This window comes from Chlorocebus sabaeus, chromosome 6, assembly GCF_047675955.1.
Source record: "Chlorocebus sabaeus isolate Y175 chromosome 6, mChlSab1.0.hap1, whole genome shotgun sequence".
Classification (NCBI taxonomy): domain Eukaryota; kingdom Metazoa; phylum Chordata; class Mammalia; order Primates; family Cercopithecidae; genus Chlorocebus; species Chlorocebus sabaeus.
The window spans coordinates 44,918,411-44,945,695 of NC_132909.1; the positions used below are offsets into that span (position 1 = coordinate 44,918,411).

Consider the following 27,285-nt stretch of genomic DNA (forward strand, 5'->3'; position numbering starts at 1 on the left):
CTGACCTCGTGATCCACCCACCTCGGCTTCCTCTGCCTCCTGGAATTACAGGCGTGAGCCACTGCGTCTGGCCTTTTTATTTTTTATAGAGATGGGGTCTTGCCATGTTGTTCTGGCTAGTCCCAAACTCCTGGGTTCAAGTGATACTCCCACCTCGACCTCTCCAAGTGCTGGGATTAGAAGGGTGAGTCCAGGTGCACAAAACTGGAGCTTGGCATATGGGGAGGTGGGCATTTTGGGGGGCCAGCAGCCAGCATGCTGCAAGCTCTTTGTAACAATTTGTTGGAAGGATGAACTCAGGCCATCCAAGAACACTGCCCTCCTTCAGCTCTTGAGTCTCAGACTCAGAAGTTGGTGAGCCACTCGGTGCGGTGGCTCACGCCTGTGATCCCAGCGCTTTGGGAGGCCAAGACGGATGGAACATTTGAACCCAGGAGTTTGAGACCAGCCTGGGCAACATGGCAAAACCCCCTCTCTAAAAAAAAAAAAAAAAAATTGCAAAAATTAGCTGGGCATGGTGGTGCACGCCTGTAGTCCCAATTCCTGGGGAGGCTGAGGTAGGAGGATGGCCTGAGCCTGGGGAGGTTGATGTTGCAGTGAGCCGTGATTGGGCCACTGCATTCCAGCCTGGGTCACAGATCAAGACCCTGTCTCAAAAGAAGGAAAAAAAGAATTTGGCAGCTGGGCACGGTAGCTCACACCTGTCATCCCAGCACATTGGGAGGCTGAGGCAGGAGGATCACTTGGGGTCAGGAGTTAGAGACCAGCCTGGCCAGCATGGTGAAACCCCATCTCTACCAAAAATACAAAAATTAACCGGGTGTTGTACCAGTTGCCTGTAATTCCAGCTACTCGGGAGGCTGAGGCAGGAGAATCGCTTGAACCCGGGAAGTGGAAGTTGCAGTGAGTGGAGATCATGCCACCACACTCCAGCCTGGGTGACAGAGCAGGGCTGCATCTCAAAAAAAAAAAAAAAAAAAAAAAAAAAAATCGGCTAGAGAGGGCCAGGGACCTGGTCAAGTGCATGAAACTACAGGTGGCCCATGGGGCTGGCATCTGGGTGTTCAGTTCAGGTCTGGGGCCAGCAGGGCAGAACCCCTAGAACCCTGACTTGCTCCAAAGGTTAGTCTGTGGCCACCACCATCACCACCACCACGGAGCTGACTTCCTGGGTTTCTCTTTCGCTTTGACTTGCCCTAGGGATGGGCTGTGACACTCACCTTTTTTTTTTTTTTTTTTTTTTTTTTTTGGTCTTTTTCCCTTGTTCAGCTTCAATGTGTTCCGGAGTGGGGACGGGGTGGCTGAACCTCGCAGGTGGCAGAGAGGCTCCCCTGGGGCTGTGGGGCTCTGCGTGGATCCAATGGGGCCGCTGGTGACCTGGGTGGTCCCCCTCCTCCTCCTCTTCCTGCGGTCCAGGCAGGGTGGTGAGTCCCCCGACCCTTGTATGGCGGCTCGTCTTGCTTGGGGGAGGCACGTGTATGTGTGGAGAGCTGTGGGCCTGCTGTGCGGGTTGGTTTCATCTCTCTGTGCCTCAGTCTTTCCTGCTGTCAAATGGGAGATGGGCAGTCATGGCTTCTGGGATCGAACTTAGACATCTTTCCTCTGGTCTTGATTTTCTCTTCTGTGAAATGCACTAAATCTTTTCCACCACCTCCCCGAGTTCAGTGAGAAAAAAAGACTAAGGAAGGAATGAAAAGCAAGTATGTATCTAATAGGGATACATAGTATAGTATCTTATGTATGTAGTTTACAATAGATAGACATACATAATATAATGTATACAGTTGTCTCTGTATTTATGGGGCAATGGTTCCAGGACCCTCTGCAGATACCAAAATCCAAGGATGCTTAAGTTCCTGATATAAAATGGTGAAGTATTTGCATTTAACCTATGCACATCCTTCCATATACCCTTTTTATTTATTTATTGAGATAGGGTCTCACTCTGTTGCCCAGGCTAGAGTGCAGTGACCTGATCATAGCTCACTACATCCTTGACCACCTGGGCTCAAGTGATCCTCCTGCCTTAGCTCTTTGAGCAGCTGGAACTGCAGGCGCACACTACCGTGCAGGTTAATTTTTTTGGCGCGTACTTTTTACAGAGACAGGGTCCCAGTGGCTGAAGGAGGTCGCTGCCTCCTGGGGAAATGTTATTAATTATTGCCCCAACTGCTAGTGGGCCAAGTGTGCTTGCCTGGGCCAGCCCTGGCAGGCCTCTCCTTGCCATGCACCCTCTACTGTCTCTCCCCATGCTGGCTTCAGACACTGGTGCCACCCCGGGCACACCCCCACTTCTCTCTGCCCTCCAGACTGTTGGTCTTACTGTTCTTTCCTGCTGGGGGACCTCCTGAGAGTGTCTCCCAAATATGCATCTCAACCTCTGAGGACTAAAGGGCGGTGGATGAATGGATAGACAGGTGGATGGGTGGGTAAATGATGGATGGATGAATTAATAAATACATGGATGGATGGATGAATGGATGGATGGATGGATGTGTGGCTGGATGGATATATCAGTAGCTAGATAAATGGATGGATGGGTGGGTGTATGGATGGATAAATGGGTGGATGGTGGGGTGGATGGATGGATTAATACATGGATGGATGGATGGGTGGTGGGGTGGATGGATGGATGAATGGGTAGATAGGTAGATGGATGAATGAAAACATGGATTGATCAATAGATGGATAGGTAGATGGGTGGATGGATGCATGAATACATGGAGGGATGAATACATGGATAGATGGGTGGATGGTGGGTGGATGGATGGATAGATGGGTAGATGGGTGGATGGATGAATGAATACATGGATGATTGGATAGATGGATGGGTAGATGGGTGAACAGATGAATGAGTACATGGATGGATGGATGGTAGGTGGGTGGGTGGGTGGATGGATAGATGGATGGATGGATGGATGAATGCATGAATTCATGGGTGGATTTGGATGGGTAGATGGTGGATAGACGAATAAATACATGGATGGATGGGTAGATGGGTGGATGAATACATGGGCAGATGAATGGATGAGTGGTGGTAAGTGGGTGCATAGATGGGAAGGTGGGTGGGTGGGAGGGCTGATGATCACTTGGGTGTAGACCCCAAGGCCGAGCCCTTCTCCCCACACAGTGCAAGGCCAGGGATGTCATTATGTCTTCATTGCCTTTGCAGCTGCCTGCAGAACCAGTGAGTGCTGTTTTCAGGACCCACCATATCCGGATGCAGACTCAGGTTCGAAGCAGTTCCTCATTGTTGGCTGAGGATTACGTAGGGCTCTACCTGACCCCATCCACAGCAGCCCCTCCCATGGCCTCTGCCACCCGGCCGAAGACCCAGCCCTGCCTGTGGTCTTGGGAGCCCCCACCCCACCACCTGCTGGCCCATTCTCAACAGGTTCAAGGTGCCCTGGAGCAGCCAGCCGCCTCTCTGACCTCATCACTTCCCTAGCATGGTCTCAGGGCTGGTGTCTATGTCCGTTCAGATTGGTTGGTACATGGGAGAAAGTACCTTTTAAGCATTTTGAAGCCCCCCCCCCGCCAATAAATTATTGGAACATTTATTTTATTTATTTATTTATTTGTTTGTTTGTTTGTTTTTTCTTTTTGAGACGGAGTCTCGCTCTGTCACCCAGGCTGGAGTGCAATGGCATGATCCAGATCCACAGCAAGCTCTGCCTCCGGGGTTCACACCATTCTCCTGCCTCAGCCTCCTGAGTAGCTGGGACTGCAGACACCCGCCACCACACCCGGCTAATTTTTTTGTATTGTTTTTAGTAGAGACGGGGTTTCACCATGTTAGCCAGGATGGTCTGGATCTCCTGACCTCATGATCCACCCGCCTCGGCCTCCCAAAGTACTGGGTGCTCACAGGCATGAGCCACCTCGCCTGGCCTATTTATTTATTTTTGAGACAGAGTCTTGTTTTGCTGCCCAGGTTGGAGTGCAGTGGCCTGATTTCAGCTTACTGCAACCTCCACCTCCCAGGTTCAAGCCATTCTCCAGCCTCAGCCTCCCAAGTGGCTGGGAATACAGGTGCCCGCCACCACAACCGGCTAATTTTTGTATTTTTAGTAGAGACGAGGTTTCACCATGTTGCCCAGGCTGGTCTCGAACTCCTGACCTCAGGTGATCCACCCGCCCCAGCCTCCTAAAGTACTGGGATTCCATACATGAGCCATCGCGCCCGGCCATATTGTTGGAACATTTATGCTCATAGTGCACCCTGCAAAGGGTCTGACACTGAGCAGACACACCGTCCATTCTCTTGTTTGATAATGATTTACTGAGCACCTTCTATGTGCGCACGTGGATCTAGACATAGGGGGCTGTGAGCTCAACTGACTTCCCAAGACCACAGCCTAGTGGAGGAGATAGACAACAGGCAAACAAATGTCTATACTGCATGTGATGATGTGTTTTGAAGAACCAGAGGAGGGAAGCTGGGGCCCAGGGCACCCCCCCCCACAAAAAAAAAAAACAACACCAGAAGGAGGGTGAGGAATAGAGAGGGAGGTGGCAGGACATCTGGCCTCTTTGAGGACGAGTTCGAAGGCTGAGGATTCCGAATAGGTTGAGGCGAGAGATGGAGGGAGATGAGGTAGGAAGGACGCAGGGAGGGTTTAGGCTGAGGTGACACTGAAAGATGTAAGCATCACAAAGATTTGTCCTGGGCACAAAGACCCCTCCAGACTCTGGTCTGTTCCCAAGCCTACAGGATCTCTTCCAGGCACAGCCTCAGGCCCTAGAGACCTGAGCTGCTATCGGATATCCAGCGCTGGTTACGAGTGCTCCTGGCAGTATGAGGGTCCCACAGCTGGGGTCAGCCACTTCCTGCGGTGCTGGTGAGGACCCCTCTACCATTCCTAAACCCTCACCCACCATCCCACTCTTGCTCCAACCCCTTCTGGTGCCCCTACTCTCGGATGCGTGATCTTGGCTGGGTCAACACTCCTCCCTGGGCTTCTGTTTCTCATCTAAGAAGAAAGGGTTGGAGGATTGTGGTGGGGGATGGTCAGCGAGGGTAGGCATCCCAGGGTGGGTGGCCATGAGGGTCTCTCTAGTCCTCCTTTTTTCTTCACCCTTTCACTTATCCATCCATCCATCCATCCATCCATCCATCCATCCATCCATCCATCCATCCTTCCATCCATCCTCCCATCCATCCATCCATCCATCCATCCATCCATCCATCCATCCATCCATCCTTCCATCCATCCATGCATCTACTTACTTGTTTCTTTTTTCTTTTTTTGAGATGGAGTGTTGCTCTGTTGCCCAGGCGGGAGTGCAGTGGCATGATCTCAGCTCATGGCAACCTCTGCCTCCCGAGTTACAGTGATTCTCCTGCCTCAGCCTCCTGGGTAGCTGGGACTATAGGCACACGCCACCGCGCCTGCTAATTTTTGTATTTTTGTATATTTTAGTAGAGACAGGGTCTCACCATGTTGGCCAGGCTGGTCTTAAACTCCTGCACTCCAGCCTGGGCGACAGAACGAGACTCCATCTCCAAACAAACAAACAAACAAACACCCATAAAATGATGCTGGGATTTGGTGCACAAAGTCGGCTGTGGGGTCCACCAGGACCCCAGACTTGGCACTGACACGCTCCTTCCTGCTGCAGCCTTAGCTCCGGGCGCTGTTGCTACTTCGCCGCAGGCTCAGCCACCAGGCTGCAGTTCTCCGACCAGGCCGGGGTGTCTGTGCTGCACACCGTCACACTCTGGGTGGAATCCTGGGCCAGGAACCAGACAGAGAAGTCTCCTGAGGTGACCCTGCAGCTCTACACGTCAGGTTAGCACCTTGTTCTCCCCGCTGTCCCTTTTATACCCAGAGGCCATCAGGCTGCAAGGCTGGATGGAGCTGGAGGGGGATTCCTGGCCCCTGGCAAGAGACTTGATACTACTAGCCATTGTCACTTCATGTAGTGTCACACAAACACTATTGTGGCAAAGCAGTCTTTCATGGTCCTCTTACCAATCCCCTATTCCTGGGCACTTAGGCTGCTTCTGGTTTCTCTCTGCTGTCCATAATGCTACCAGGAGCTGCTTGGGTTCTTAATATCTGTTCTCATGACTCAACACCATGTATTTGTCTGGGTGCGGCGGCTCTCGCCTGTAATCCCAGCACTTTGGGAGGCTGAGGTGGGCGGATCACGAGGTCGAGAGATCCATACCATCCTGGCCAACATGGTTAAACTCCATCTCTACTAACAATATAAAAATTAGCCAGGCGCAGGCCACGCGCGCCCGTAGTCCCAGCTACTGGGGAGGCTGAGGCAGGAGAATCATTTGAACTCAGGAGGCAAAGGTTGCAGTGAGCCGATATTGAGCCACTGGACGCCAACCTGGCGACAGAGCGGGACACCATCTAAAAAACAATAGCAACACACACAAAAAAGGCAAAACATTTGCCTGGTGTGGTGGCGCGTGCCTGCAATCCCAGCTACCCAGGACGCTGAGGCAGGAGAATGGCTTGAATCTGGGAGGCAGAGGTTGCAGTGAGCCGAGATCACACCACTGCACTCCAGCCTGGATGACAGAGCAAGACGCTGTCTCAAAAAAAAAAAAAAAAAAAGAAAAGAAAAGAAAAGAAAAGAATGAAGGAAATCATGTCATTTGCCACAACACGGACAAAGCTGGAGGACATTATGCTGTGTGAAGTTAGCCAGGCACAGAAACAAAAATATTGCATGATCTCACTGACATGTATAATCTTTAAAAAAAAAAAGGTCGAATATCTAGACACTGAAAGTAGAACCGTGGTTACCGGGGATGGGGAGAAGGAGGAAATGGGGGAGATGTAGGTCAAAGGAATAAAATTGGCTGTTACGCAGCATAAATAAGTCTAGAGTTCCAATGTACAGTAGAGAACTATAATTAAAAATAGCATATTGTATATTGAAAATTTGCTAAAATAACAGATTTTAGGGCTGGGTGTGGTGGTTCACGCCTGTAATCCTAGAACTTCGGGAGGCCAAGGTGGGAGGATCACCTGAAGTCAGGAGTTCAAGACCAGCCTGACCAACATGGTGAAACCCCGTCTCTACTAAAAATACAAAAATTAGCTGGGTGTGGTGGCGGGCACCTGTAATTCCAGCTACTTGGGAGGCTGAGGCAGGAGAATCGCTTGAACCTGGGGGATGGAGGTTACAGTGAACCAAGATCATGCCACTGCACTCCAGCCTAGGTGACAAAGCGAGACTCTGTCTCAAAAAAAAAAAAAAAAAAAAAAAAAATTAGGTGTTCTCATCACACATCAAAAAAGTAATTATAGAAGGTGATGGATATGTGTGTGTGTGTATATATATATATATTTAAGAGATGGGGTCTTGCTATGCTGGCCAGGGTGGTCTTAAACTCCTGGGCTCAAATGATCCTCCCGCCTTGGCCTCCCGAAGTGTTTGGAGTATAGGCGTGGGCCCCTGTGCCTGGCCATGGACGTGTTACATTGCTTACTGTAGTAATCATTTCACTATGGATATGTACATCAAACCATCATACCCCTTAAATTTATACAATGATATAATAAAGAATCAGGCAGGGTATGGCCACAGTGCAGCAAGACTAATTTATGTTAATTTATGTCTCTCCTTAGGTCAGGTTCCTTGAAACGGATCTAAAAACTAAGTACAATTTCCCTGAGAGTTCTTAAAAAAAAAAAAAAAAGAATTGGCTGGGCACAGTGGCTCATGCCTGTAATCCCAGCACTTTGGGAGGCCGAGGCGGGCGGATCACCCTCAAAAGCAGGCACTTTTGTGAATTGCTTGTCAGAATCAATTATCCTCTGCCAAGCAATTCACAAAAGTACCTGTCTCTTCACAGCCTTGCCAGCAATGGGTGTTAATATTTTAAAGTTATCTTCACTTAGCAGGATCCTGTGTATCAATCTTTATGAAAAATTATTTATTTATTTTTAAATTTTAATTTAATTTAATTTAACTTATTTATTTATTTATTTTTTATTTTATTTTTATTTTTATTTTTTTTTTGAGGCGGAGTTTCACTCTGTCGCCCAGGCTGGAGTGCAGTGGCCGGATCTCAGCTCACTGCAAGCTCCGCCTCCCGGGTTCACGCCATTCTCCTGCCTCAGCCTCCCGAGTAGCTGGGACTACAGGCGCCCGCCACCTCGCCCGGCTAGATTTTTGTATTTTTTAGTAGAGACGGGGTTTCACCGGGTTAGCCAGGATGGTCTTGATCTCCTGACCTCGTGATCCGCCCGTCTCGGCCTCCCAAAGTGCTGGGATTACAGGCTTGAGCCACCGCGCCCGGCCTTATTTATTTTTTTGAGACAGAGTCTCGCTCTGTCACCCAGGCTGGAGGGCAGTGGTGCGATCTCGTCTAACTACAACCTCCGCCTCCCGGGTTCAAGCGATTCTCCTGCCTCAGTCTCTCAAGTAGCTGGGATTATGGGCGCCCACCACCATGCCTGGCTAATTTTTGTATTTTTAGTAGAGACGGTGTTTCACCATGTTGGCCAGGTTGGTCTTAAACTCCTGACCTCAGATGATCCACCCTCCTTGGCCTCCCAAAGTGCTGGGATTACAGCCATGAGCTACTGTGCCTGGCCATATTTGTTGATTTTTTAGAGACAAGGTCTCCCTCTGTCTCCTAGACTGGAGTGCAGTGGTGCGATCAGGGCTCACTTCAGCCTCAACCTCCTAGGCTCAAGTGATCCTCCCATCTCACTCTCCTAAGTAGCTGGAACCGCAGCCATGAACTACCATGCCCGGCTAATTTTTATGTAGACATGGGGGTCTCACTATGTTGCCCAGGTTGGTCTCGAACTCCTGGACTCAAGTGATCTTCCTGCCTTGGCCTCCCAAAATGCTGGAATTACAGGGTGAGCCACCATATGTGGCTTGTGTATAAATCTTGACTCTTTGAATCATAGTATACCAGGCTTAGCTGGGACCTGCAAGGTGTCCGCTAATTCATATTTAGGGATTCAGTTGCTTACCCTGGACCGGGTAGATTTTCAGGGCCCATTAACTGACATATGTGTGGGCTGCCCCTCGCCAATCCTTGCCTCTGCTTCCAGTTAAATATAAGCCTCCTCTGGGAGACATCAAGGTGTCCAAGTTGGCTGGGCAGCTGCGTATGGAGTGGGAGACCCCGGATGACCAGGTTGGTGCTGAGGTGCAGTTCCGGCACCGGACGCCCAGCAGCTCATGGAAGTTGGTGAGTTTATTTCCCAAGTCCAGGGTGGACACGGGCCTCTCCAGGGCACCTTCACCCCCAAATCAGTCTCACCATCACTGTGTCTGTCCCCACTCCCAACTAACCCCCACTCTAGCCCCTCAGGTGGTTTCTTCTTTTTCTTTTTTCTTTTTTTTTGAGACGGAGCCTTGCTCTGTCGCTAAGGCTGGAGTGCAGTGGCACGATCTCAGCTTACTGCAACCTCCACCTCCCAGGTTCAAGCGATTGTCCTGCGTCAGCCTCCCGAGTAGCTGGGATTACAGGCATGCACCTGCCACCACGCACAGCTAATTTTTGTATTTTTAGTAGAGACGGGATTTCGCCATGTGGGCCACGCTGGTTTCAAACTCCTGACCTCAGGTCATCTGCCCACCTTGGCCTTCCAAAGTGCTGGGATTACAGGCACGAGTCACTGCGCCTGGCTCCCACTAAAATGTTTTAAAATAATTTTTTTCTTTTGGAATAATCTTCAATTTTCAGAAATGTTACTATATAAACTAGTGCAGAGAATGCCCATATACCCCTTACCCAAACTCCTCTAAATGTTAATGTCTTATGTAAACTCCAGGCATTATTTGAATGTCACCAATTTTTCCAGGAATGTCTTTTTTCTGTTCCCAGATTCAATCCAGGATCCCACATTGTGTTTAGAAAAAATAATTATTAATTTTTAAAATTTAGTTATAATAATTTTTTACTGCTTTATATGTTTCTAAAGAAGATTTGAACCTAGAGAAGGTTCTCTAGTAATTAACTATAGAAATAATCCCTGAAGGTATAGTCTTTAATTTAAAAAAATTTAGCCAGGTGCGGTGGCTCACACCTGTAATCCCAGCACTTTGGGAGGCTGAGCTGGGGTGGGACTGCTTGAGGCCAGGAGTTTGAGACCAGCCTGGGCAACATGGCGAAACCCTGTCTCTACCAAAAATGCAAAAATTAGCCAGGTGTGATGGTGCGTGCCTGTAGTCCCAACTACTCAGGAGGCTGAGGCAGGAGGATCACGGAACCCTGGGAGGTTGAGGCTTCAGTGAGCCATAATTACGCCACTGCACTCCAGTCTAGATGACAGAGTGAGACCCTGTCTCAGATAAATAAGTAAATAAATAAATAATTGTAAAACAGCAAATATTTTTCAGCATTAAAACGCAAAACAATATATGAATACATTCTTATTCTAGGGCGACTGTGGACCTCAGGATGATGATACTGGTGAGAATAATAATAGTAATGACAACAACAGCTGCAACAAGTTGGCATTAATTGAGCGCCTACTGTATGCCAGGTCCAATGCTGAATTTTTCGTATGCCTCTTACCCTGCCTCATAGTTCAGTATTGGATTATTTCCATATTCCAAGTGGAGAAACAAATCAAGACTTGGAGGGGGTGAGAAGCCTTTGGCCAAGGTCATGACCCAAGGGATGGCCATGGCCAGGACTTGAACTGAGGGCAGGGATGGATGTGGGTGATCCTGGAGGCCCTAAGAGGACAGGGCCTGGCCTGCTTCTGCTGAGCCCCCAGGACCCAGCACATGGCTCTGTACACAGTTGGAGCTTGATAAATGCATGATGGCTAAGTGACTGGTGCCAAGTCCTGGACAATTCTTACAGCCTGATGTTTGACCTGCTTCTCCCCAGAGTCCTGCCTCTGTCCCCTGGAGATGAATGTGGCCCAGGAATTCCAGCTCCGACGACGGCGGCTGGGGAGCCAGGGGAGTTCCTGGAGCAAGTGGAGCAGCCCTGTGTGTGTTCCCCCTGGTAAGATCACTCCGGGCACAGGAACAGGGGCAAGCGTTAGAAATAAGGCAGCAGCTGGAGGTGGTGGCGCACCCCTGTAGTTCGAGCTGCTCAGAAGGCTGAGGCAGGATCACTTGAGGCCAGTGATTTGAGACCAGCCTGGGCAACATAGTGAGACCCCATCTCTAAAAAATAAAATAAAATGGGGCCACGCGTGGTGGCTGATGCCTGTAATCCCAGCTACTTGGGAGGCTGAGGCAGGAGAATCGCTTGAACCCGGGAGGTGGAGGTTGCATTGATCGGAGATCACGCCACTGCACTCCAGCCTGGGCAACAGGGCCGGACTCTGTCTCAAAAAGTAAAATAATAATAATAATAATAATAATAATAAAATAAGATGGAAAAAGAAATAAGGCAGCAGGTATTGGAAACGAGGTGGTAAGTGTTAGAAATAAGGCAGAGGGAGAAATGGGTGTTCAAACCCTGACAATGCGGCATCTGGTCTTGCTACACTCACTTTAGGGTTTTTTGTTTTGTTCTGAGACAGTGTCTTGCTCTGTCACCCAGGCTGGAGTGCAGTGGTGCGATTTTGGTTCACTGCAACCTCCGCCTCCCGGGTTCAAGTGATTCTCCTGCCTTAGCCTCCCGGATAGGACTACAGGTGACCGCACCCTCACCTAGCTAATTTTTTTTATTTTTAGCAGAGATGGGGTTTAACCATGCTGGCCCAGCTGGTCTCGAACTCCTGGCCTCAAGTGATCGTCCCGCCTTGGTCTCACAAAGTACTGGAATTCCAGGCACACGCCACTGCACTCCGCCCGCTACAGAGCTTTATCAAGTGAGAATCATCAGGCTGAACCTCACAGTGTCTCAAGGACAATGTCACCTGCAGGTGGCAGGGTGTACTAAATGGCTGCTGCCCTGACCCTGGGCAACAGGGAAATGAGTGAGAGGGTTTCAAACCATGCAGAAAGGCCTGGTGCTGTGGTTTATGCCTGTAATCCTAGCACTGTGGGAGGTTGAGGCCTGAGGATTGTTCGAGGCCAGGAGTTTGAGACAAGCCTGGGCATCAAAACGAGACCCTGTCTCTAGTCTATAAAACAACAGCAACAACAACAAAACCATGCCGAGAAGTACATTTGCATTCAAAGAGAAACTCAGAGGCCAGGCGAGGTGGCTCATGCCTATAATTCCAGCAGCTTGGGAGGCCGAGGCAAGCAGATCACAAGGTCAGGAGTTTGAGAACAGCCTGACCAACATGGTGAAACCCCGTCTCTACTAAAAATAAAAAATTAGCCAGGCGTGGTGGTGCATGCCTGTAGTCCCAGTTCCTCGGAAGGCTGAGGCAGGAGAATCGCTTGAAACCGGGAGGCAGAGGTTGCAGTGAGCCAAGATCGCACCACTGCACTCCAGCCCGGGCAGTAGAAAACAAACGAAAAAACAAACAAACAAACAAAAAACCTTAGACAACATGAAATTACAGGTGGCAGTTATCCCTGGGGATGCGAACGGTGTTAATTTTTCTTCCTCCAGTTTTTTCTCTTTTCTACAATTTGGGGCAGCAAGGGATTTTCACTTTGTGAATGTGGAGAATCCATCATTTACAAAGAAAACATCCATCAGTCTTTCTCTCCTTCCAATTCGTCTGGTTGGTTTGGTTCTGATTGCAGAAAACCCCCCACAGCCTCAGGTGAGATTCTCAGTGGAGCAGCTGGGCCGGGACGGGAGGAGGCGGCTGACCCTGAAAGAGCAGGTAACGGGGCTGTCACAGGGCTGTGGGGTGGCCTGGGATGGGGAGCAGGAGGCAAAAGGCTGGAGGCCGACGAGCAAGTGGGAGATGGAGGGGGAAGAGAAGTAGAGGTGGCAGTAAGTAGGCAGATTGTGGGTTTAACTCTGAAGGTCATAGGGAGCCATGGAGTGTGTGTGAGCAGGGGAGGGACATGACTGGACTCAGATGTTCACAGGCTTTCCCTGGCTCCCGTGTGAGAAACAGAGTGTGTGGGAATTGCACAGAAGCCAGAAGGCCAGGAAGGAGACAATGATGACTGCATTTGCCTGGGTAGCAGGTTATTGCTTTTAGTCTCAAAACAGGCCGGGGGCGGTGGCTCACGCCTGTAATCCCAGCACTTTGGGAGGCCGAGGCGGGCGGATCACGAGGTCAGGAGATCGAGACCATCCTGGCAAACACGGTGAAACTCCATCTCTACTAAAAATACAAAAAAAAAAAAAAAAAAAAAAATTAGCCGGGCGTGGTTGCGGGCGCCTGTAGTCCCAGCTTCTCGGGAGGCTGAGGCAGGAGAATGGCGTGAACCCCAGAGGCGGCGAAGCTTGCAGTGAGCTGAGATTGTGCCACTGCACTCCAGCCTGGGCGACAGAGTGAGACTCTGTCTCAAAAAAAAAAAAAAAAAAAAAGTCCCAAAACAACCCATTAAGTGCAGTCTGATTAGCCCCATTTTACAGAGAGGGAAACTGAGGCACAGAGGGATTATTTCTGTTGAGACAAAACTGGCAAATATTCCATTCATTGACTTTACCATAGTCATCTTAGCCAGGTCCCTAATGGGCTGTTACTATAAGGCTGTAGCAAAAATCCTTTACTTCCTATGTTCCTCTAACTCAAATTCCTTTCCTAAGGAACAATGTTCTGCTTGAGGTAACTGGGTTAAAAGATGGAAACATTTTTTTTTCCTGAATGTCAGTGGGTTTTGTCAGTTTCCCACTTCCCCCAAGCTAGATGTGTGCGGGCGGTGAATGGCTATGTCACAGCAGCTTTGCCAGCATTGAGGTTTATTATTTTTTTAATTTTTCATGCATGTTATCAACTGTGGCCTTTGGCCAAGTCTGTCCTCATAGGCTGTGTCCTGCTGTCTCCCTATGGGATGATGAATGTGATCAGGTCCCCACAAGCTGTCTTTCATACTCCTGACAGCCAACCCAGCTGGAGCTTCCAGAAGGCTGTCAAGGGCCGGCACCTGGAGCGGAGGTCACCTACCAACTACAGCTCCACATGCTGTCCTGTCCGTGTAAGGCCAAGGCCACCAGGATCCTGCCCCTGGAGAAAATGCCCTATCTCTCGGGTGCTGCCTACAACGTGGCCATCATCTCCTCGAACCGATTTGGTCCTGGCCCAAACCAGACGTGGCACATTCCTGCTGACACCCACACAGGTGCCTCCTCTGGGTGGGGAGGGTGGTATGAGGGCCCCTCAGAGCTGAGCACCTACTCTGAGCCTCAGCTAGACCAAGGTGAGAGGAGTGAAGCAGAAAATTTTAAAGCAGTGCCTAATTTAGGGGTATATCAAAAAAATCAGTAATCAGCCGAGTGTAGTGGCTCATGCCTGTAATCCCCACGCTTTCGGAGGCCAAGGCAGGTGGATCATTTTTAGTATAGATGGGGTTTCACCATGTTGGCCAGGCTGGTCTCGAACTCCTGACCTCAGGTGATCCACCTGCCTTGGCCTCCCAAAGCACTGGGACTACAGGCATGAGCCACCATGCCAGCCTAATTTTTGTATTAAAAAGTAGAGATGGAGTTTCACCATGTTGCCAAGGCTGGTCTCAAACACTTGCCCTCAGGTGATCCACCTGCCTCAGCCTCTCAAAGTGCTGGGATTACAGGTGTGAGCCACCGTGACCGACCTACTATTATTATTATTTTTGAGCTAGGTTCTCAGTCTGTTGGCAGACTGGAGTGCAATCATGGCTCACTGCAGCCATGAACTCCCAGACTCAAGTGATCCTTCCGCCTCAGCCTCCGGAGTAGCTGGGACTACAGACGTGCACCACCACACCTGGTTAATTTTTAATTTTTATTTTTTGTAGAGACGGGTCTCCCTATGTTGCCCCGGCTGGTCTCGAACTCCTGGGCTCAAGCGATCCACCCATCTCCACCTCCCAAAGTGCTAGGATTACAGGTGTGAGCCGCCACACCCAGCCTGGTCCCATATCATAGTGAAATGGTGCCTGTAAAATTCTCAGCATTGGCTTGGCACATGCAGTCGGTACTCAATAAACGGCTGTTGCTATCCCCAGAATTGCAAGCAGTATCCGTCCCTGACATTCGTGCAGACACCCTGGCGGGAGGGAGTGGGAGAGATTTGCCCAGGGACTGAGTGGGTGTGTGCTCGTGCTTCTGAGTTTGGCATGAGACCACCAGTGGAGCCAGACAGGCCGGGGAGCCTGGTCTTGCACCTCACTCTCCGCCCAGGCGAGGCAAGCGGTGGGCGGCCAGGTATCTGCCGCAGCCGGAGACGCCTACAAGGCTGGAGGTGGGTGTAATGGCAGTACAGGAAGGCCTCATGGTGAATATCCTGGCAAGGAGACAGCAGTTAGGCTGGAGGAGGACTCAGCTCATTCAAACACCATCTGCTGACTGGATGCGGCAGATCACGCCTGTATCCCAGCACTTTGGGAGGCCAAGGCAGGTGGATCACTGGAGGTCAGGAGTTTGAGACCAGCCTGGGCAACACGGTGAAACCCTGCCTCCACCAAAAAAAAAAAAAAAAAGAAAAGAAAAAAATTAGCCGGGCATGGTGGCACGTGCCTGTAGTCCCAGCTACTCTCGAGGCTGAGGCAGGAGAGTCGTTTGAACCCGGGAGGAGGAGGTTGCAGGGAGCCGAGATCATGCCACTGCACTCCAGCCTGGGCAACAGAGCAAGACCCCATCTCCAAAGAAAAAAAAAAAACGCCATCTGCTACCCTCTTTGTGCCTGACTCCCCAGGCAGCCTCCAGTGCAGGGAAACAGCCAAACACAGACACCCCTGGTCTGTAGGGTCAGAGGTATAGACGAAAGTGTGGGAGAGAGGCTGCAGGAGCCAGAGAAGGGGGCTGGGGAGAGGGACGGCAACTGTCTGATGGGTCTCTCCCCTCTCCTTCCAGAACCAGTGACTCTGAATATCAGCGTCGGAACCAACGGAACCACTATGTCTTGGCCAGCCCGGGCTCAGAGCACGACGTACTGCATTGAATGGCAGCCCGTGGGCCAGGACGGAAGCCTTGCCACCTGCAACCTGACTGCGCCGCAAGACCCGGATCCAGCTGGAATGGGTAATGGCCTGGAATGGCCTGCCTCTGCTCCTCCTCTGTGCCCTCCCTTTTAGCTCCTGGTGGGTTCAAACCTGCAGGGAAGGCACATAGCGGGTGTCTAAGGCCCAGAGAGGTGTTGCTGCTTACTTGAGGTCACACAGAGGTAGGGACAGGGTGAGGTTCAGAGCCTCTCACCCATATGGGTCTGGAACCTCCTGCTGGCATCCTGAGCTCAGTTCCAGGCAGATCGCACACCTGCAGGTAATGAATCTCACATTCTAAGGTGTTTGTTAAATATTCAACTGCGCCAGGGAAGGTGGCAGTTCGTGAGATGCTGGTGGCAAATTAATGAGGAGTCTTTAGGGAAAGGGGGGACTGTGAGGCTCAGGTAGCCTCTCACTCTCCTGCTTCCTGCTCTGGGCCTTGCCAGAGCCCCAGAAAGCCTCAACCTCAGCCTGTTCCTTGAGGAATTCACAGCCTGAGGAGACAGAACTGGACACAGAACCCCTGACCCCACTGGCCTGGCAAGGTGGCTAACGCCTGTAATCCCAGCACTTCGGGAGGCTGAGGCAGGTGGATCACCTGATGTCAGGAGTTCGAGACCAGCCTGGCCAACATGGAGAAACCCTGTCTCTACTAAAAATATAAAAATTAGGCAGGCATGGTGATGCACATCTGTAATCCCAGCTGCTCAGGAGGCTAAGGCAGGAGAATACCTTGAACCCGGGAGGTGGAGATTGCAGTGAGTCAAGATCACACTATTGCACTCAAGCCTGGGTAACAGAGCAAAACTCCGCCTCAAAAAAAAAAAAAAAAAAAAAAAAAAAAAAGAAGCCCTGGTTCCATGGAGTAAGGGCTGGGTTAGAGGAGGATGGGGATGGGGTTGGGGGCATTGCATAGAGAGGAGATCCTGGAGGAGGGGATATTGGTGCAAGGGCTTTGAAGCATGAGTAGGAATTTTCTGGGGGTTCCCGGCAGATGGCACAGCCAATGCAAAGGTGCAGAGGTGGGAACACAATCTACTGAATGGCCTGGTCTTTGCTTATCCTTCCAGCAACCTACAGCTGGAGTCGAGAGTCTGGGACAATGGGGCAGGAAAAGTGTTACCACATTACTATCTTTGCCTCTGCGCACCCAAAGAAGCTCACCTTGTGGTCTACGGTCCTGTCCACCTACCACTTTGGGGGCAATGGTAAGTGACCCAAACCTGCAGGTTTACATTATTTTTTCTTTTTAAATAATTAAAAAAAATAGAGGCTGGGCGTGGTGACTCACACATGTAATCCCAGCACTTTAGGAGGCCAAGGTGGGTGGATCACCTGAGGTCAGGAGTTTGAAACCAGCCTGGCCAACATGGTGAAACACTGTCTCTACTAAAAATACAAAAATTAGCCAGGTGTGGTGGTGGGTGCCTGTAATCCCAGCTTCTCGGGAGGCTGAGGCAGGAGAATTGCTTGAACCCACCCACGAGGCAGAGGTTGCAGTGAGCCGAAATCGTGTCACTGTACTCCAGCCTGGGCGACAGAGCAAGAATCTGTCTCAAAATAAATAAATAAAATAAAATAGAGACAGGGTCTCGCTGTGTTGCCCAAGTTGGTCTCAAACTCCTGGACTAAAGCGATCCTCCCACCTTGGTCTCCTGAAGTGCTGGGATTATAGGTGTGAGCCGCTGCACTCAGCCACCTGCGGGTTTATCTCTGTGGAGGATTCAGCAGGAATTTTCAGTGTCAGGAGAAGAGAATGAGCATTTAGAGGCACCTGCAGCACGTCAGGCCAGACATATGGAGGTCAGGACAGTGGACAAAGACATTCTGAGTGGCATTGTTCATATTTTTCTTTTTTTGGAGACAGAGTCTTGCTCTATTTCCTAGGCTGGAATGCAGTGGCGCAATCATAGCTCACTGCAGCCTCGAACTCCTGGGATCAAGTGATCTTCCCACCTCGGCCTCCTGAGTAGCTGGGACTACAGGCATAGGCCACCATGGATGGCAAATTGTTTTCTTTCTGTAGAGACAGGGTCTTGCTATGTTGCCCAGGCTGGTCTTCTGGTCTTGAACTCTTGGGTTCAAGAGATCCACCAGCCTCAGCCTCCCAAAGTGCTGAGATCACAGGTGTGAGCCATTCTGTCTGGCTTAACAGCGTTGTCCTTTTTTTTTTTTTTTTTTTTTTTTTGAGACAGCGTCTTGCCATGTTGCCCAGGTTGGAGTGCAATGGTGGCACAATCTTGGCTCACTACAACCTCCGCCTCCCGGGTTCAAGCGATTCTCCTGCCTCAGCCTCCCGAGTAGTTGGGATTATAGATGTGCGCTACCATGCCTGGCTAATTTTTTGTATCTTTAGTAGAGACGGGGTTTCAGCCTGTTGGCCAGGCTGGTCTCAAACTCCTAATCTCGTGATCCACCTGCCTTGGCCTCCCAAAGTGCTGGGATTACAGGTGTGAGCCACTGCGCCTGGCCAGCATTGTCCATTTTATAGATAGGAAAACTGAGGCCCAGGGAAGGAAAATGACAGTGACTGAGTGGCAGAACCAGAATTACAACCCAGCCCACCTGACTCTGTGCCAGTGCTACCCCCGTCTCTGGACAGTGGGAGGCTGGGCATTCAGGAAGTGCTCAACCAGCACTCCATTTTTTTTTTTTTTTGAGACAGAGTCTCACTCTCTGGCCCAGGCTGGAATGCAGTGGCACGGTCTTGGCTCACTGAAACCTCTGCCTCCTGAGTTCAAGCGATTCTCTTGTATCAGCCTCCCGAGTAGCTGGGATTACAGGCGCCCACCACCATGCCCGGCTAATTTTTGTAGTTTTAGTAGAAACAGGGTTTCACCATGTTGCTCAGGCTGGTTTCGAACTCCTAACCTTAAGTGAGCTGCCCTCCTTGGCCTCCCAAAGTCCTGGGATTACAGGCATGAGTCGCTGTGGCGGGCTTTTTTTTTTTTTTTAAGACAGGGTCTTGCTCTGTCGCCCAGGCTGGAATGCAGTGGTACCATCTAGGCTCACTGCAACCTCTGCCTCCTGGGCTCAAGTGATTCTCCTGACTCAGTCTCCTGAGTAGCTGGGATTACAGGTGCCCGCCACCATGCCTGGCTAATTTTAGTATTTTTAGTAGAGAAGGGGTTTTGCCATATTGGCCAGGCTGGTCTTGAACTCCTGGCCTCAAATGACTCACCCAACTCGGCCTCCCAAAGTACCGGGATTACAGGAGCGAGTCATTGTGGCAGGCCTCGACCAGCACTCTTGGCGTTTACTATGACAATGGTACTGGTTGCAGCCTCAGCAGCTGGGACACCGCACCACGTCTCGGTGAAGAATCATAGCTTGGACTCAGTGTCTGTGGACTGGGCACCATCCCTGCTGAGCACCTGTCCCGGCGTCCTAAAGGAGTATGTTGTCCGCTGCCGAGATGAAGACAGCAACCAGGTGTCAGGTACGTGAGGCAGTGCAGATGTGGCTCAGGTAAGAAGGGAGGATCCTAGCCTGAGATCTCCTTTGCTGTGTGACCCTGGGCACCTTGCTGTCCCTCTCTGAGCCTTGGTTATCAGACCCTTAAAACAAGAGAATTGGCTGGGCGCGGTAGCTCGGGCTTGTAATCCCAGCACTTTGGGAGGCCAAGGCGGGTCAATCAGCTGAGGTCAGGAGTTGGAGACCAGCCTGACCAACTTGGAGAAACCCCGTCTCTCCTAAAATATAAAATTAGCCGGGTATAGTGGTTCATGCCTGTAATCCCAGCTACTCGGGAGGCTGAGGCAGGAGAATCGCTTGAACCCGGGAGGCGGAGATTGCAGTGAGCCGAGATTGCACCGCTGCACTCCGGCCTGGGCGACAGAGTAAGAACTCTGTCTCAAAAAAACAAAAACAAAAACAAACAAAAAACAAAAACAAGATAATTAGACTTCAGGGTTTTGGGTTTTTTTTGAAATTAAATTAAATTAAATTTTTTTGAGATGGAGTCTCTCTCTGTTGCCCAGGCTGGAGTGCAGTGGCCGGATCTCGGCTCACTGCAAGTTCCGCCTCCCAGGTTTACGCCATTCTCCTGCCTCAGCCTCCCGAGTAGCTGGGACTACAGGCGCCCGCCACCGCGCACGGCTAATTTTTTGTATTTTTAGTAGAGACGGGGTTTCACCGTGTTAGCCAGGATGGTCTCGATCTCCTGAACTCGTGATCTGCCCGTCTCGGCCTCCCAAAGTGCTGGGATTACAGGCGTGAGCCACTGCGCCCGGCCTTTTTTATTTTTAAATTTTATAGCCAGGGACTCACTCTGTGCCCAGGCTGGAGTGCAGTGGTGCCATCATAGTTCACTGCAGCCTCAACTTCCTGGGCTCAAGCGATCCTCCCACCTCAGCCTCCCTAGTAGCTGGAAACAGGTACACACCACCGTGCACAGTTAATATTTTATTTTTTGTAGAAACAAGGTCTTGCTATATTGCCCAGGCTAGGGTTTTTTTCTTTTTTTTTCTTTTCGAGAGGGAGTCTGGCTCTGTCACCCAGGCTGGAGTGCAGTGGCACAGTATCAGCTCACTGCAACCTCCGCCTCCCGGGTTCAGGCAATTCTCCCGCCTCAGCCTCCCAAGTAGCTGGGATTACAGGCACCTGCCACCATGCCTGGCTAATTTTTGTATTTTTAGCAGAGACGGAGTTTCACCATGTTGACCAGGCTGATCTCGAGCTCTTGACCTCAGGTGAACCACCCGCCTTGGCCTCCCAAAGTGCTGGGATTAGTCATGAGCCACTGCACCCAGCTGAACTTGAGGGTCTTGATCACCCCTTGCAGACCCTGGAGAAGGCTGGGTGGGCACCAGCTAAGTGCTTATGGTGTGTTGGGTTCATCCATGGGAGGCTGCCCCTCACATGTAGCAGCAGCTGGACTCTCATCAGGCAGGGATGACTTATCTCCATGCCACAGATGAGGAAACCGAGGCCTGGAGGGGGGATCTGATGAGGGACAGGAAAGCCCACAAAATGGGGTTTGGCTGGGAGGGTTCTTGACTTTCCCCAGGAAAGAGTTCAAGCGCACGTCGGTGGTGTTAGAAACTTTTACTGAAGTGGCCATGTACGGCAGCAGCAGAAGTCCTGCTCCTTGCAGAGCGGGAACACCCCACAGGCAGGGTAGTTACCTCTCACATTTATACCCGCTTTTAATTATATGCAAATGAAAGGTCAGTTTATGCAGAAATACCTAGGATGAGGGTGGTAACTTCCGGGTTGTGGGATCATTGCCATGGACAGGGGTGGTAATTGCCATGGTAATGGTAAACTGACATGGCACACTGGTGGGCGTGTCTTATGGAAAGCCCAGCACCTGTTTTAGCTAGTCCTCAATTTGATCCTGTGTCCAAGCCCTGCCTCCAGGGGTCCCAGGACTCAGGGTTGCCTCTCCCACTGCAGAGCATCCCGTGCAGCCCACAGAGACCCAAGTAACCCTCAGTGACCTGCGGGCTGGTGTAGCCTACACAGTGCAGGTGCGAGCAGACACGGCGTGGCTGAGGGGTGCCTGGAGCCAGCCCCAGCGCTTCAGCATCAGTGAGTGGAGGGGGTGGGACCCAGTTATTTGCACTGCGCTTCCCATAATGATCTTAGCAGCCCTGCCCTCACCCTCATTCCCTCCATGGCTCCCTACTGCCCTCAGGAGAAAGCAGCAGCTCAACCTGCTCCCATTGCCTTCTCTTGCAGCTTCCTCTCACACTCCAGGAGCCTTGCCCATGCAGGCCCTTCCCTCCCTCCTGCCTAGAGTGTTTGTTTTCCCCACGGTCCAACTCCTATTCATCCTTCAAAACTCAGCTCAAAAGTTCCCTCCTCCAGCAAGCCTTCTCTGCCTCCTTCTGGCCATGCCCTTGTCTACAACTGTCCCTCCTCCCTGGTCTGACACCGTGGGTTGGGGGTAGATGTGTCAAAGTATCTGGGGGCTCTTGGGGAGGAGGGAGGTGCAGGAATCTGTTCATTGAGCGAGAAATAAATCAATGCAAAAATAAGGAGGACGCAGGCGAAGCCCGGTGCCGTGGCTCACGCCTGTAATCCCAGCACTTTGGGAGGCTGAGGCTGGAGGATTGCTTGAGCCCAGGAGTTCAAGACCAGCCTGGGCAACATGGTGAGACCTCATCTCTACAAAAAAAATATTTTAAAAATAGTGGGGTGTGGTGGTACACACCTGTAGTCTCAGCTACTCAGGAGGCTGAGGTAGGAGGATGGCTTGAGCCCAGGAGTTCAAGGTTGCAGTGAGCCGTGACCACACCACTGCACTCTGGCCTGGGCAACGGAGCAAGACCCTGTCTCAAAAAAAAAAAAAAAAAGAAGAAGAAGAAGGAGAAAGAAGAAGAAGAGGAAGAGGAAGAGAAGAAGAGGGAGGAGGAGAAGGAGGAGAAGGAAGAGAACAACGCAGGCTCTGTTGTCTGGGGTGCATGGTTATAAGAGATTCAGAGATCAAATGATCCCTGTACATGCCACGGTGTCCTTTCAGTTCCAAGAGAACCAACTAGAACCCAGAGAACAAAAGAGTCAGGGTTGGTGTGGGGCAGGCAGGCCTGGGTCCAGGGGCAGTCACATGTGCCCTATGTGTAGGCTATTGGAATTACGGAGTCTTTTTTTTTTTTTTTTTGAGACAGATTTTCTCTCGTGTTGCCCAGGCTGGAGTACAATGATGCGATCTCGGCTCACTGAAACCTCCACCTCCCGGGTTCAAGCGATTCTTCTGTCTCAGCCTCCCGAGTAGTGGGGATTACAGGCGCCCGCCACCACGCCCAGCTAATTTTTGTATTTTTATTTATATTTATATTTTTATTTTTGAGACAGAGTCTCGCTCTGTCGCCCAGGCTGGAGTGCAGTGGTGCGATCTCGGCTCACTGCAAGCTCCGCCTCCCGGGTTCACGCCATTCTCCTGCCTCAGCCTCCCGAGTAGCTGGGACTACAGGCACCCGCCACCACGCCCGGCTAATTTTTTGTATTTTTAGTAGAGACGGGGTTTCACCGTGGTCTCGATCTCCTGACCTTGTGATCCGCTCGCCTCGGCCTCCCAAAGTGCTGGGATTACAGGCGTGAGCCACCACGCCCGGCAATTTTTGTATTTTTAGTAGAGATGGGTTTCACCATATTGGTCAGGCTGGTCTCGAACTCCTGACCTCAGGTGATCTGCCCGCCTTGGCCTCCCAAAGTGCTGGGGTAACAAGCATGAGTCACTGTGCCCGGCCTGGAATTACAGAGTCTTGAACACTTCCTGCATGCCAGGCCTTTATTCCTTGATAGCTACCGGGCAGGTGGGTTCTGTGGTCTCCCAGTGAGAAGCTTGTGGTATGTGCACCAGGGTCAGCAGCAAGTTCATGGAGAAGCCAGGCCCTCCCAGCTCCTTCCCTGAGGAAGAGGCAGGAGGTAGCCCTCTGCCAACCCACGCTCTCCCACTCCAGAAGTGCAGGTTTCTGATTGGTTCATCTTCTTCGCCTCCCTGGGGAGCTTCCTGAGCATCCTTCTCGTGGGCGTCCTTGGCTACCTTGGCCTGAACAGGTAATTGACACCACTTACCGTTACCATAGCAATGGTAATGATGCCAGGCAGGGGAGCCCCAAAGTGGAGCTTAGCCCACTGATTGGGTTCTTGGCTCTGCCTAGGAAAGAATTCAAGGGCAAGCCAGAGGTAGAAGAAAACAGCTTTACTGAAGAAGCAGTTATAGCTCCGTGACTGCCTCTGCAGAGCACGGCTTCCCTGTAGGCGGAGATTAGCCACTGAGAGCAGTTTTGCAGTCAGATTTATACTTACTTTTAATTACATACAGATTAAGAGCGCAGTTTATGCAAAATTTCTTTTTCTTTTTTCTTTTATTTTCTTTTGTTGTTGTTGTTGTTGTTGTTTTGAGGTGGAGTCTTACTCTGTCACCCAGGCTAGAGTGCAGTGGCACGATCTTGGCTCACTGCAACCTCCTCTTCCCAGGTTCAAGCCATTCTTATGCCTCAGTCTTCCAAGTAGCTGGGACTACAGGTGCGTGCTGTCACACCCAGCTATTTCTTTTGTATTTTTAGTAGATACAGGGTTTCACCATGTTGGCCAGGCTGGTCTTGAACTCCTGACCTCAAGTGATCCTATGCAGAAATTTCTAGGGAAGGGTAGTAAGTTTTGGGTCCTTGGGTCATTCCCATGGAAAGGGGCGGCGACACTGGTGGGCATGTCTGATTGAAAGCTGCTTTCAAGCCAGGCGCAGCGGCTCATGCCTGTAATCCCAGCACTTTGGGGGGCTGAGGCAGGCAGATCGATTTAGGCCACAAATTGGACGCCAGTCTGGTCAACATGGTGAAAACTGTCTCTACTAAAAATGCAAAAATTAGCCGGGTGTGGTGGCACGCATTTGTAATCTCAGCTACTCGGGAGGCTGAGGCAGGAGAATCAGTTGAACCCAGGAGGCAGAGGTTGCAGTGAGCCTAGATCGCACCACTGCACTCCAGCCTGGGCAATAGAGCGAGACTCTATCTCCAAAAAAAAAAAAAAAGGGGGTTCAGCTCCTCTCACCGTCCCCCTTTCCTCTTCAGGGCCACACGGCACCTGTGCCCGCCGCTGCCCACACCCTGTGCCAGCTCCGCCATTCAGTTCCCTGCAGGGAAGGAGGTAAGGACTCCTTTTCTAATCCTAAGTCTTTTTATTGGGTGCACACACTGGACAAGGGTCGCGTATAGCTCATTTTATTCTCCCCCAATCCATCAAGGTAAGAACTCCAAAACCAGTGCTCCAAACCCCTTCCCATTTTAAAGACAGGCAAGCAGAGGTCCATTTCCTGGCACTAGAAACAGAACTCAAAGTGGCTTTATTATAAAGGACACCTGATGGAAAAATCCTAAGGGAGTGGGCTTCTAGATATGGCTGAATCCAGCGACTGGGGTCTATCTCAGAGCTGCCCATTCAGGGTTCTCCCCCAGGCATGCTGAGCCTTCTCTGATTGGAAGCAGGGTGTCCATTCTCCCCATTAACTGGGGCAAAAGTCTCAGGGCCATCACTGATTGGTCCAGCTTGGTTCACAGGCTCTTCCCTGAGCCTATGGCTGGAACCAGAGGGTTAGGGAAGGGTCTGAAGGGTGAGCTGGCCAGGGTCACATGACCAGTGCTAGAGCTGAGGTGGGGCCACTGCACTGTCAGCCACACCATCTGTGAAAAGAGGGGAGGGAAATTTCCCAAAGAGAGAGGGAAGTGCTCCTCCTAAGAGGGGCTGAATGGGGGTCAGTGAGGCAGAGTTCATCCTCAAATTGCTCTCAGGATATATATATATATATATATATATATATATTTCTTTTTTTATGGAGTCTTGCAATATCACCCAGCCTGGAGTGCAGTGGCGCCATCTCGGCTCACTGCAACCTCTGCCTCCTGGGTTCAAATGATTCTCCTGCCTCAGCCTCCCAAGTAGCTGGGATTACAGGCGTGCACAACCAAGCTCAGCTAAGTTTTGTATTTTTAGTAGCGATGGGGTTTGGCCATGTTTGCCAGGCTGGTCTCAAACTGCTGACCTCAAGTGATCCACCCGCCTCAACCTCCCAAAGTGCGAGGATGACAGGTGTGAGCCAGTGCGCCCAGCCAGGTCTCAGGATTTTAGAGAATTTAGCCAGCAGAGACCCGGTCCGTTCCATCCTGCTGTGGATAGGAAGTAGAACTCTGCTCACAGCTGTGGCCCTACCCTCCCTCTGCAGACTTGGCAGTGGATCAACCCAGTGGACTTCCAGGAAGAGGCATCCCTGCAGGAGGCCCTGGTGGTGGAGATGTCCTGGGACAAAGGCGAGAGGAATGAGCTTCTTGAGAAGGCAGAGCTACCTGAGGGTGCCCCTGAGCTGGCCCTGGATACACAGCTGTCCTTGGAGGATGGAGACAGGTGCAAGGCCAAGGTCCTGGGGCCCGATGGGCCAGACGGTCAGGGGTGCAACCCTGCCCGGGGGTGGGGGGCTAGATGTCCATCGCTCCTGGAAGATCAGGGCCTGGAGGCTTGAGGGAGAAACGGGAACATCCACTTTGTCTTACAGACAGGAAGAGCGACTATCTCAATCACAACGGCTGGTTATTAAGTATTTATGGCATACCCAGCCCATTCCATCCACTCACATGATTCCCTACCAAATTCCCACAACCACCCCCTGAAAGGAACCATAAATGTTGTATTTTACAGATGTGATCACTGAGGCTCAGAGAGGGTGAGTGACTCGCCTGAGGCTACGCAGCACACACAGGAGTCAAATTTGGACCCAGATAACCCAGAGCTCCTCCAGGCTCCAGTGCACCTGCCTCCTCTCTGCCCGGCACCTGTTGCCACACATCCAGTGGGGGAACCCTAGATGCTGCCATGAAATAGAAGCTGCTGCACCCTGCTGGGCCTGGCATCCGTGGAGCAGGAGCAGACCCTGCCATTGACCTGTTCTGGAGTAGAATAGACTGGGAATGGGGGCAAAGGGGACTCAGACGGATCCCCGGACCCTGGGCTGGGCATCCACCCCCAGGAGCACTGGATGGGGAGTCTGGACTCAAGGGCCCCTGCAGCATTGTGGGGGTCTTGTAGCTCGGAGGATCCAGGCATATGGGGGAAGGGGACTGTAAACATTGTGGAAAAAATGATGGTCCTCCCATCCCACCCCCACGCCCCTAGAAAATGGGGGTGATGATAATGACCTTACACAGCTGTTCACAATCATCGTAAATGAGCCTCCTATTGGGTATCTTTTCCCGTTTGAAGCTTGAATGTCCTCAAAATCTCAAAACGCGAGCCTTTGAGTTCATTCATTCATTCATTCATTCATTCCACATATATTTATTAATCTCTTCCTCTGGGTCTCCTCCAGGAGCACCTAATCTGGGGGAGACAGAGCCAGATGAGAGCTGGGAACCCTGCTAAGCTGGGACTGAGCAGGGGAAGGGACGGCCTAGGGGGAGTGGAGCAGCCAGGCACTCCCGTAACAGGAACCGTGGTTTGCCCCTACGCTCTTTCCTCTTCACGCCCAGCAACTCACAGCAGGACCCTTGCCCCCTTACACACCCTGAATCCTCCCTCTTTCTGCCCACGCTCTGCGGCCGCCTCCCCCTGATCTCCACTGCGGTCTGAGCCGAGGTGTTGGGGGGCTCCTGAAATCCCACCCCAGTCCCGGCGATTAGCCGGTAGTCTCAGATTCCCCCCATGGCCACCAGGTGGCAACAGCGGCGCGCGCTTCCCCGGCCGGACCCGCCCTGCCTCCTCCTACCGTGTTTGCTAAACAGACTTTTCCGGTTTCAGAGGAGGGGGATTAAAGCCCAGAACTACTGAATTTTGTGGCAAAAAAGGATGAGACCTCTCGGGGAGAGACCTCTTGCAGCCAGTAGGGCCAGGAGGCAAGAGTCCCAGGCCCCG

At 51.2% G+C, this 27,285-nt stretch overlaps 1 protein-coding gene across 2 annotated transcripts; it reads left to right on the top strand.

Moving 5' to 3' along the window:
* Positions 1-1,250: 1,250 nt before the first annotated feature.
* On the top strand, positions 1,251-27,201 carry IL12RB1 (interleukin 12 receptor subunit beta 1). Of its 2 annotated transcripts, none has more exons than XM_073016806.1 (17): positions 1,251-1,424; positions 3,173-3,232; positions 4,727-4,841; positions 5,623-5,792; positions 9,039-9,178; positions 10,375-10,405; positions 10,832-10,951; positions 12,601-12,683; positions 13,860-14,097; positions 15,809-15,976; positions 17,010-17,147; positions 19,223-19,378; positions 21,337-21,471; positions 23,346-23,442; positions 24,459-24,534; positions 25,607-25,798; positions 26,077-27,201. In XM_073016806.1, the coding sequence occupies exons 1-17, from the start codon at positions 1,361-1,363 to the stop codon at positions 26,080-26,082; spliced, it is 1,989 nt and encodes a 662-aa protein (XP_072872907.1). In that variant the 5' UTR covers positions 1,251-1,360; the 3' UTR covers positions 26,083-27,201. The 2 variants fall into 2 exon arrangements, with proteins under 2 accessions (XP_072872907.1, XP_072872908.1); XM_073016807.1 differs by having other exon boundaries at positions 25,607-25,785.
* Positions 27,202-27,285: the final 84 nt, after the last annotated feature.

Excerpts from the sequence above, each read along its gene's own strand:
- IL12RB1 (XM_073016806.1), top strand. The coding sequence starts at position 1,361 with ATGGGGCCGCTGGTGACCTGGGTGGTCCCCCTCCTCCTCCTCTTCCTG. Across the intron at positions 9,179-10,374 it reads CCAGCAGCTCATGGAAGTTG|GGCGACTGTGGACCTCAGGA; the intron begins GTGAGTTTATTT and ends TTCTTATTCTAG. Across the intron at positions 17,148-19,222 it reads CTACCACTTTGGGGGCAATG|CCTCAGCAGCTGGGACACCG; the intron begins GTAAGTGACCCA and ends TACTGGTTGCAG.